Here is an 11,688-nt window from a genome sequence, read left to right as displayed (position 1 = left end):
CAGATTTTGCTTCTGTGTAATAGGGATAATAATAATTGCCCCAGATGGTTATGAGTATTATACAAAACACAATAAGATATATAGAAGATATTGGTGCTAAATCACTAATGTTCCCTAATCTTTGTCAGGAGATCAATTAGGGAAACTTGAAAGCTTAGAAAGAAATAAGAGAATCCTTATTACAGAGTCCTTTGGCACAAAGTTTGAGGTGAAATCCATTGGGCAAAAGCAGCAATTTATTCATGTCTTACAAACATAGTCTTACAAACATCATACAGAGCTGGCACGAAAGAACAGACACCATCTCATACACCATGCTTCCTTCCAAATCACTTCTATTGAGTTACAACATCAGAACAAGTCAGTTACTGAGTTACATAGTTCTTCAAACGTGAATACCTCCCCGTTAGGGTGGTGAGATTGGCTTATCAGACAAACAATTAGTTTACATATTTAATACAGTGCAGGATTCGTAACAGAATTGAAGATATTCACATTGAATTGTAATACATTATCAAACAGTACAATTTTCAGAAAATGATGGGATCACATATGTACCTGCCTGTTTCAATTCCTTTTTTAGTTTTTCTTCTTTCTTTTCTTAAAAGCAGTTGCAAATAGTTTTAGTCAACTTTTCACACTCAAAAACACTGTAAATTTTAAAAACTAAAAACTATTTACAAATTATTCATTGTAATGTAAAAAGTATTTGTTGTTGGTTTTGTTTTTCTACTTAAAAAAAAAAAATCTCCCTCTTCCAACAACCATACTTTACTTGGTACCACCATTTAACTTCTGGTGGCTGTGAAGGATTAGATTTGATTCCTCACAACTTTTCAGAGTGCCAAAAAATATTATATTCCATGGCCCGTGTACCAAATATACATACATAAAAAGGCCACTGGTTTTCCCAAACCAGACACTGACTACAATTAATTTCATGATCCTTTCACAGGCATTCTGAGCAGACCAAGATGCCGTGCGGTGACTTTGTGGTGGAATGGAGACTATGATTGGGGAATAGTCTTTTAATCCCAAAGTCACCTTAAAGCACAAAAAAAAAAAGAGGTTGATTTCAATTTTTGTACATACAGAATGTAAAACATTTTCTTTATATTAGGCATAGTCATAAAAAGCGTGTATAAGTTGTTTTGAAAATGCATTGTCATAGAATTTACAAACACGGAAATATCAAACACATTCTCAAAAACAGCTAAAGTACTGACGACACACAACCTGACTCAAAATGTAAAATTTTCAGTAGACTTTATTTTCTAACTTGCATATTTAATAATTCAACTGTACCCGAGTTTCACCCATACGTCTCTAAAAACTCAAATATAGTGACATTACCTCAAGTTCATTCTTTCCAAATAATCCCAGGGCACTGCTTTACTCTAACCATTTTTTTTTTTAAATGAATTTCAGAGCCCTGGTACTGGGAAAATAGTATAAGACAGACATCTATAAACTGTTCCACAGAACACAGCTCAAGACAAATTAGCCTAGAAAAGATAGTGAAACATACTTTATTGTGCTAATTTGACAGCCTAAATATACTTTGTGTGAACATATGTAAATTATATTAGGCTTGATGTATAACTACTTTTTAGTCTTATCACTTAGTTTGTTGGTTTAAGTAATGCTTTCTGTCTGGCAATGGTTAATACTTCAGTCTTTCGTTTGTTTCCTTTCAAATAGTAGCGTAGTCCTTTTCTGTGGGAAAACAACTAAATGAAGACTTAGCCACGCTCTCTCTGTGTACAACGGAAAGCCATGAATGTACACTTGCAAACTATACCTATTTCTTTAAAAAAAAATCTGCATCTCTAACTGGATGTCTAGCTGAAGTTTCTTTCTTTGCCCACTAGCTAATTCAACAACTTCACAAAGGTAAATAGGGCTTTCTTAGACCACACTGACACTTGCGACAGGCAGTGAATAATTCAAGGCATGTTTCTTATGTGAGATTCTATTTTACAACATTTTGACTCACAAGTAACCTTAGGGGGGAGAAAAATCATATTTCAGCCACAGTGTTCTCAACTCAGCCCTTTGATAAAATGATTTCTCAAGTTTGTTCACTGTCCTTTAGAAACAAACCTAAGTTGCTCCTCTTACAAATTGTATCAAATAATTACAAACCAAAGGGAAATGACCATATATTTTTATATGCAGGACACCACTTGCACGTGACATAATTAATAAAAAAAAACTAGGGAACACCTCTTTAATATCTTTGGATTTAAAGAAAAAGTGATTTCCCCACCTGAAGAACAATGGATGAATTTTCATAAGTGAAGACTTGCGTTTCATTTCTAAATCCTAACAATCACATTGACATCCAATGACAGGTTCCAAGGAGATTACCTTTGACACCACACCCATAACCTGGGACTCCACTGCAGTATTCACAAAATGCTTGACTACTGTTATTTATGTGACTGGTAACCTGCAGGGGAAATTGAATATCTTATGAAAATTTATCCAACTTTTCTAGTGAAGGGGAAATTATCATGATACACATTTACAGTTACTTTCTGGCCTGCTAATTCAATCCATTTCTAGCAACAACAAAAAAGGTAGCTTGCTGTCACAAGCTTGCAATCACGTATCAGAAAGAAAGAAAATTGTCCCTTTCCTAGTAAAATCATTAAGTTCCAATGGCTAGGATGCTAACCATCACAGAGCATATGCCACTTGGCAATTTGTCTCCTGGGATATTCACAGATCTCCTTCCAATGCTCTCCTCCGGTTCCCTCTGCTGCTGCTCCCAGGATCAATCGCCCAATCACCTCATTGCGGGATCCCCTTTCAGAATCCAAAACCAGAAATTCAACACTTATCTCTTCAAGACCCTCACAAGGAATATCAAAGACAAACAGTTCATTGAACACTGCATTGGGGGTGCATTTCTTCACATGAGTCTTCTTTTTGGAGATTCTCTTTTTGGCATGGTACAGGTTCACTTTGACGTAGGGATCTGTAATGGTAAACAACAGAGTACAGTGACAGAGCCTGGTTGCAGAGCCGACCTCAACGTAATGGTGCCCTCAGAGATCACTGCATGCCAATAAAATGTGATTGCAATGAAAATGGGGCAAAACAAAGTGAACATATGGATAAATCTGGGCTTCTCTCTTGTCAACAAATCGAAAACAACTAAGAATGCATCATAGAAGAAAACAGTTCTAAACCAGAAGATGAGGAAGGAATTGGAATAACAGCCTGAAAAGATAATCTAGAAGAAAAGAGAATGTTCTAATGACAGAATCTGATTAGTGATAACTCATTCTGGAGAATGGGATAGGAGGAACAAAACATTAGCTAACATATAACCTTATTGAGTTTTATAACTTTAGATGAGACTCTATGTCTCTGGGCTTAGGCTGCTTTTTCTGTTGAACAGGCTTTTAAAAATCACAGTAGCAATGCCCTTTTTGGTTTTAACTTTTCTGGGCTTCTTTAGTCAACTCCTAGATTTGCTTCCTGTTTCCCAATGTTGGTCTTCCTTGTGTCACCCTTATTGTGTGGATTTTAGAACCACGCTACTTTAACACACATTTAATTATATCAGTTTTGCCTTTTTTTCTGGTTGCAGCACTTGAACTAAATTTAGCTCCCTAATCTAAACCTTGAAGACCATGTGTTTAAATTCTATTGTCAAATAATAATAATAATAATAATAGAACTAGATATTAGTTAATAATGTATATCTTTATAGTCTTCATAATTCCATTCAAAGCAAGTATTATTAAGTCCAGTTTGTGTGGAGTTTAAGAAACATACCCAAGGTTACTGTGCTAAGAAATGGAAGGGTTAGGATTTGAACATAGGTTATTTTAACCCATAGGTCATGTGTTCTTTCTCATCATGCTCTACAACAAAATGAAAAGCTAATTCTTAAAGCAGATAAATTAAAGAATAATAGAAGTGTAAGGGTAGGCAGGATCATTTAAAATACTAAAATTAAAAACTTTTCTACCCAACCTTTTTGTTGTTGTTGGGGGGGCGTTATCAGAACATTTTTTTTTGTTTGTTTGTTTTTATTTTAATTAAAGTTTATTGGGGTGACAACTGTTAGTATAGTAACTTTAATTTTATATCCATCACTGTATATTTGGCCACGACCTCTCCTCTCTGCGTTTATCACTGTTTTCTCCTTCGACCCCATTCAGACATCTACCAAGTACTCGCTTTGGCTCAGATCTTAGAACTATGTAGTTTTCTTCTTCTTGCCAATAGCATTGGCTCACATTTTTATTCCATAAAATGAGAAACAGAAAAACTATCACATCACTTGTAACTGTGAATAAAAAGTAAATCAAAATCATGATTGTTAGTTAACTATTTTGCCCAATGTATTACTCATTTATACACTGAGCCTTCGTTTTTCAAAAGCATTCTTACCTGAGAGTCCAGACACGTCGGTTTTAGGCAGGTGTCGAGCTTTCAAAACAACCACAGTGAGAGTATTTGTGGTGGACTGATAGCAGAGAGAGATCAGTAACTCCCCCCGTCCTGAAGACTTCTAAACAGAGAGAGACGTGGTATAAGTATTTTTATTAGTTTTCCTTTCAGTTTTGAAATTCGTACTTATATTAACATTTTAAAGCAATGTAATAGAATTGTTATTAAAATGTAATTTTCCTATTTATTTTTATTTCAGTATGCTAAAGAATCCAAGAGGAAGTACAAGCTTTTGTGGAGTACCATCACCTCCTAAAAACTGCCTGCCATCTTGTGGTACTTTTAGGTACTACAGTTTGTTAAAATTTGTAACGTGTTAGCCACACCCATTACTAGAAACGTTTAAAAGGGTAGAGTATAGCCTATATAGAGGTATTTTTAGCTTTTGATTTTTAAATTAAGTCTATACTTGTTGAACTTATTAACAGTACCAAAAGTTGTCTATTCGTTTGAATGAGTCTGCAAAAGGCAAAATGACTCATGTTAAGTTTGATTTGATTTCAAATTCTTTAGCCCTGACATTATTAGAATTTGAATTCAGATAAACTGCAATTTATTCTGCTGGCCACCACTCTACTGGCCCAGAGGGCTAATGGAGTTAAAATTCTCTGCCGCCCCCCCCACCCAAAGTCCTCATTTAATCCAAGGAATGAATAAATTTTGGAGAGAATTGACTCAATTTTTAACGCTTTGTGTTTGGACAGTATCACAGAGTCCTTTTTTGCATGGTACTTAGGTTTCATTTGTATTGTAAAGACATTAGGTAAGATTACAAGAACTCAAAGTACAAGTTTTAATTGAAAGTAACAAAATTTACACTTGGGGCTTGATTATCACTAAAAATGATGGCTGGGCCAGAGCTTTTAAAACTTCAATATATATTTACACAAATGTTGACATGAGGTAGATGTATGAATAAGCACTCCAAGAAGAATATGAGTATGGCACAGATCCGTATTCTCACAGTGCCACTAAACAGCCAAGTGTCTCAAACAAGCAACTTAGTGTCTCTGGAACTTGATTTTCATTAATTTCAACAAGAAGACAAGGTAAGAATATGGTCAAAATGAGCTTTATGCTATTCTATAAAATTATGCCTTATAGACACAAGTTAGTCTGAAATACAATTGGAATTAATTGAATTCTGTATTTAAAGTGGAAATAGGATTAAATTTGATTACCTGATGTCTTATCATTTTCTAATAATCCCAGAACTACCAAAGTAGTGTACTTATGAAGGCAGAGTAACTCACTTCCTGTTACATAACATAAAGATGAATGTTTATAATTTGATATGATGTGATGTCTCCTCTTTGAAAAGCAATTATATGAAAAGTCAATACAACTTCCAAATCCTTAGAATGAATTGATTTAATTTTAAATTTCAATTTCAAATTTAATTATGCTGACCTTGAAACATCTTTGTTAATTTGTTTACGAATAAGAGATATTTGCCTACATTTCAGTTCAAGTGGTATCTTAGTCAAAATATTTGTGATAAAAATAACAAAAAATATTTATATAAATGGTATTTAAATATCGATAAAGGATGTCTATTTATTTTATGCCATAAAAATAATGTAAGCATTTCAGTTAGGGGTTACATTTTTTTCATCTACTCTATTCCCCTGCTCCCCATTTGATCATGATTAATGATAATTAAACACAGTAAAAATGATATGCATAAAACTTATCATCTTAATAAAAATCCCCTAGATACAAAAAAACTAAGTAAAAGATTGTTTACAAATACTTTAGGCACTAGAAATGAATTACCCTGACATTTCTCTTGATAATCTCTCTGTTCATTAACATTTTTCCATCAGACAATTCAATTCCTTCCAGAGGAATAAGGACTTCTCCAATGATGTCATCTCTTGAAAACCTGTCAAAACTCAAGATGGTGAAATGCAAGGCCAACTCTTGGATCTGAGTGTAGGGGATCCCGTAGAACGTAAAAGTCTCATCAAAAGCTGGGTCCAAGGTCTTTCTCAGAACTCTGGTTTTGACTTTATGCTTCTTCTCTGGGAGGATCGTCATTTTGATGTATGGGTCGGAGGTCATCGACTGCTCATCCATGGCAGGCAAGCCGCGGGCTTCCTTGATATTTACCACAAATGCTTTCTTCTCAAAGTTGTACTCTAAGGAGAAGAAGAGGGTTCCCAGCTTCTCTTGCTTCTCTTCTGAACTAAGGGAAGTTCTGGACTTTAAGCTATCAGGGGAAACTGCATCTTTTTCCCCTTCTGAAAAGAGCTTCGGGATCACATTCTCCAAATCAGGAGGGCTGCCAGCTTTGAGGTTGGTTTTGGGAAAATTGCCATTGAGATCTCTCTTCTCGAGGTCGAGATGCAATGAATTCTTTGGCACAGCTGGTTTATTCTTTACTTCATTTTTGTCATCTGCTCCAAACTTCTTTTTGCTATTTAGGTTTTCAGGGTAAATATCAACTCCCTTTAGCACATGCACAAACTTATATGGAGGAGTCTTGTTAGACTTGGATGATTTTCTCTGACAGCAGATCCAAGCAAACAGAGAGACTGTGAAGACCAAGCCAAATGCACTGAAGATCCCCACGACTGTGGGGATTTCATCTGAAAAATCAAATGACCAATAATATACATTAAAGGAGCAGAGCTGGAGATACGAGCCTATGTGAAAAGCATACTAGAGCAGACAACTGCTATAAATTGCACAGATTGAATTACTTTCCAAGTGTTCTGAATATGAATTATGTACACATTTCATATCACCTTCAGGAATAAACACACCCTCTGTGGGACACACATGAAAAATAACACAGTATGATAGAAACTTCATTTCAGTAGTTTTTCATAAATAAAATGAAAAGATGAAACTGGGGCTGGGTCAGGGGTGGGGATGCTAAATGACCCTAACCTACCTTTGTTTTCAGTCAACTATAGGAGGATGGGTCAGTACTAATTTCATTATGTTTTCATTGACATTTGAGGCTTTCCAGAAGCATTCATTCTTACTGACTATGGAACTTTACATGCACATTCTTCAAATACTGGGAGATTCTATATTCTTAGTAATTCTTTATTTACCCAAGATCCAAGCAGCAACATCTAGAGACTCAGTGATTCAGGTAATTTTAAGAAATGGTGGAACATTATCTGTCATTGTCACAAACACATTAACAATTTCCATCCAAACTATGGAACAGTGGTAAAAGAAATGTACATGAATCAGAGGAAAAAAAGACAAAAAAGATGAACAACAGGATATTACTATGATATAACTTACAACACTACAAACTCTTGTGTATCAATCAAAAATTCCTCGAACAATGAATTGTCCAAAGTACAAACTAATTATACATAAATAAAGTAAAAACTGAACAATAGTTACAAATAAATCATCATTCCTTAACATTCTTTAATGGGAAGAGTATACATAATTTAGAGTTTAATTTTATCCATAACTGATTTTTTTTTTCCTAGCCCAATTTCACATGGTAAATGGTAATCAAATTAAAATTGGCTTTCTTTCCTCCAATGAGGGCATATTAAACTACTGACATTAGTTAACAGTGATTATGTGTGAAGCTTATCATGTTCCACATATAAGCATACTTCTCTAACCAATGATTAGTAACACTGTGTACGTGAAAGCAGTATTGTTATATCTGGACATTATGCATCAATTGAGTCAATTTTTACTATAAATAAAGTGAATAACAGATGTAATATTATCTGCATTTGGTTCCATTTTGATCTATTTTTCATCTCAAATAATGAATAATAAAGTTAAAAGTTCTAGTCAGAAAAAGGTTAAAGCTTGTTTAAATAACCCCGGGAAGAACAATCTTTTGTTACTCCCCTTCCCCGTCCCCTCAAACCTTCTGCCTATCTACTTCATAATCACAAAACTGAACTCAAAGAATATAAAATTAAGAAATGACAAATAAGAGCAGAAGTGTCTAAAATAAAAGAAAGCCAAAAAAAATCCACAAAACAATAATAAAATATTCTGTAGTTTCATTATATCAAGAAATTGAATCATATCGAGATGAGAAATAAACCCATGAATTCCCCAAATAGAAAAAGGAATGAACGCTACAGAAAAAGAATGAGGTGAGAGCTAATGATAATCAGCTAAACTTAGTATCAGCTTTCCAGTTTTTCCATCTATTCAAGTCTTTCTGGGGGGGGGGGAGGGATCTACTCCTTGACTCTCTAATAAAACAAGGCCAAAGATCAAAAGCAAAGTGACGAACTAATGCAAAAAGAACAACAAAAGCAATAGGAAATGAATTTTGCTCTATATGGACTGATGGCCCAACTTAGAACTTATTTTTCACTAGCACAGTGAAAATGCCTCAGTGTTAGAAAAATTCCTGGTTTTCAAATCAGAAATTGAGGCTAACCCTCAAAACAGTATAAACTCAATCACCCAAATAGAAGGTTGTGAAAGAAACTCATTTCTGACTATATGTCACAAATTGTCCCTATTAAATGCTTACGTCAAATGGCAAAATAAATATTCAATATAACATGGAAAGACTCACCTACTACTCCCTGTGTGTTTTCTACTGATAGGTCTTAAGCTTTTGAGAGCAAAGATCTCAGTCATTTCATTCAATTTAATAACAATTATCATGTGTTTGTATATATCATGCCTCATTCAAAACTTCTGTAAAATTCCATTTGTGTGTGTGTGTGTGTGTAATACTTGTAAAGTAAGTAGAACTCTGATCACTTGCTTTTGGAATGTAATGGGACCTAAAAATATGATTTTTTTAATTTGAAAATGTACATCTGATTTTATTTACTGAAAGAGAAAAGGAGAACAATGGTGCCAAAAATTTGGTATAAGAAAAGGGAAATTGAACTGGAAAATGGAGTCTTAATTCTAGTTTCCAGTACCTTTCAGCTAACTGTTTGACCTGCAACGCTTCCCTCATCCCTCTGAGCTTTGGTTAGCTCACCTGTGAAATGAAATAGGCTCAGCTAGTTCATTTTGAATATTCCTCTAACTCTATGTAGTGTCATAGGATTCTGTCTCTTTCACTCGCAAAATATTTCCAGGATACAATAAAAACATAGGAGAGAAAACATCGTATGGTACCCTCTGCAATAAAATATGCATCTCAAACCCCCAACATATAAGTTGTGTTACGCCACGATCAAACCCTTATGTAATCACAGGAAATTTGGCTTCCCCTTAGTTAAACACAGGTTCACCTACAAGTAACAAAAAATACCTCCAGAATTAATGAAACCAACAAGCAAACCACAGACCTCTTTTCCTTTGCTTAGCTGCAGTTCACAGAGCTGTACTTGAACGTTTAAGGAACTTCTTGGGTGTAAAACAGCCCGAGTAGAAGGCAGTTTTAAGGAGAAAGATACTGAGGGATGGAGAAACAACAGAGAGAAGCCACGATTGCCTGTTTCCTGTGCTCATTTTCCTTTCAGATCTATAGTCAACATCCCGCGGGGCAGGGAAAAAAAAACCACAAAAAACAGCCCACCAGGAGTATTCCAGGAACAACCGCAGTTACAAGTTAGTAACTTGCTTACCAAATTCTTCCCTGCTGGTAGCGATCGGAGCCATTTTTTGCTGCGTGCTCTGTCCGAGGTGCTGAACGGAAAACTCGCGGGCTGGGTTCGCTTGCCTCGATCTGAAGCGCCGGCTTCCCCGAGTGCTGAAGACAGCGCCGAGCCCAGGGGACCTGCGCCTAGCGCAGGGGGGAGGCAGAGAGGGAGGTCCACCCGCCCTCGCACAGTGATTTGCCGCCCCTGTTCCTGTTTTGGCTCTTCTGAGAAGCTCGTCTCTGCGACTCCAGACGTGGCTGAAACCCGAATTGACGCAATCCTGACGCTACAGGGTTGAAATCAACACCTGCCCCCCACCCCTCCTCCCTCCAAGCCTCTCCTCCCACTGCCTTCTTTCTTCCTCCCTTGTCTCCTGAGGGTTCAACGTACACTCATCAATTGTTTTAACTGTCGGACTACTGGATATTAGCTTTGCGATTCTCTGAGGGTTCAGAGGCACATGGAGATGAGCCCCGATACTCATCCCTGTCCGTTCCTAATATAAAACCTTCTGATCATCTAGATCGGTGAAAATGTGTCTGTGAGTTTCCGGAATAATGTGGTTTACAGAGGTGGTCTAAGGGAAGAATGAGAAAAGAGAAATTTCTGCATCAAATGACCCATGGGAAAATGCAGGAAATTTTTTTTCTTGATATCTGAATTTTTTTTTATATACCTATGTTAGAAAACAATTCATTGAACACTGATCCATTTGAAATAAGATAACCGTATTCCCATCACGATCACTTATTTCTAATAAATGTATTAGTCCAAATGTTTTACTAATGTGTCAGTCTATCTGTCTGTCAGCTCTCTTCCCTTTAATATCTGATATTTGACCAGTTAGAACAGATGGGAATAATCCCTTCTGTATTCAGACTCACTCTCAGTTATGACTTTGGAATATAATGAGACTTCTTCTGGAATGACATTTCTGGTTAAAAGCCTTGATTTGTAATAGGGTTGTTCAGAATAGTTACAAGATCAGACCAGAATCTAAAATAATATTGATGACTATTGGTTATTTTCGAAGGAAAACATATCTTTTTCTGAGCTGATGATGTGCCTGGGGTTGAGGAACTGGGAAATATATGGGGTCAGATTCTGATTAATTTTCATCTGAAGACTACGTCCTTTAAAAACAAACGTTTAGCAATTTTCCGAAGGAGAGAATTCAGGCTGTAACGCCAACTGTCAATTATTGCTCCGAAAAGCATTCTTTTGCTCTGGAGCTCAGTGAGCAAACCACATTCAGGGTGTGCTGAGATGGGGGAGGAGGAGGCCCTGGGTGGGTCTCAGAAGCTACTGTACAACTGGCAGCTGCTCCGAGCGTCAGGACTGTATCTGGGGAGAAATTGGCTTCAGTCTTTTGCATCATGGAAAATTTTATAAACCAAAGGCCTCTTTCTTTCTTTTTCTACTTGCTCCCACATACTTGGCATTTTAACATTCTTCCAACAGGCTTTTTTTTTTTTTAATCTTATATTTTTGCGCTATGAAAACACACAAACTAATTGACTGATTTAATTTTTGCTTTGGCAGAATCTGTGTTTTGCGTTCTTATCTTTCCATGTCATTCAGATGACGCTGCTTCCTCGGTTCTGCATGTGCCTGGTGGGATTGTCCCTAAGAATAAACAACCATCAGGTGAAAGACAGAGTGA

General features: G+C 36.1%; 1 protein-coding gene across 1 annotated transcript; it reads right to left on the bottom strand.

The window, feature by feature from the left end:
- Positions 1–214: 214 nt before the first annotated feature.
- SYT4 (synaptotagmin 4) lies at positions 215–10,277 on the bottom strand. Its single transcript, XM_081078354.1, has 4 exons — positions 10,011–10,277; positions 6,247–7,061; positions 4,411–4,531; positions 215–2,983 (listed from the first exon to the last, which is right to left on the bottom strand). The coding sequence occupies exons 1-4, from the start codon at positions 10,042–10,044 to the stop codon at positions 2,676–2,678; spliced, it is 1,278 nt and encodes a 425-aa protein (XP_080934480.1). The 5' UTR covers positions 10,045–10,277; the 3' UTR covers positions 215–2,675.
- Between the last annotated feature and the right edge of the window lie 1,411 nt (positions 10,278–11,688).

This window comes from Rhinolophus hipposideros (genome assembly GCF_964194185.1).
Source record: "Rhinolophus hipposideros genome assembly, chromosome: 17".
NCBI lineage: Eukaryota > Metazoa > Chordata > Mammalia > Chiroptera > Rhinolophidae > Rhinolophus > Rhinolophus hipposideros.
The sequence above is the reverse complement of the archived record's forward strand: the minus strand, read 5'-3'. Positions and strand labels throughout refer to the sequence as shown.

Bases quoted from the DNA above. Each gene is read 5' to 3' on its own strand.
- SYT4 (XM_081078354.1), bottom strand. From the start codon at position 10,044: ATGGCTCCGATCGCTACCAGCAGGGAAGAATTTG. The intron at 7,062-10,010 runs GTAAGCAAGTTA...TTGATTTTTCAG, and splicing joins TACCAGCAGGGAAGAATTTG to ATGAAATCCCCACAGTCGTG. The intron at 2,984-4,410 runs GTAAGAATGCTT...TTACCATTACAG, and splicing joins CGACGTGTCTGGACTCTCAG to ATCCCTACGTCAAAGTGAAC.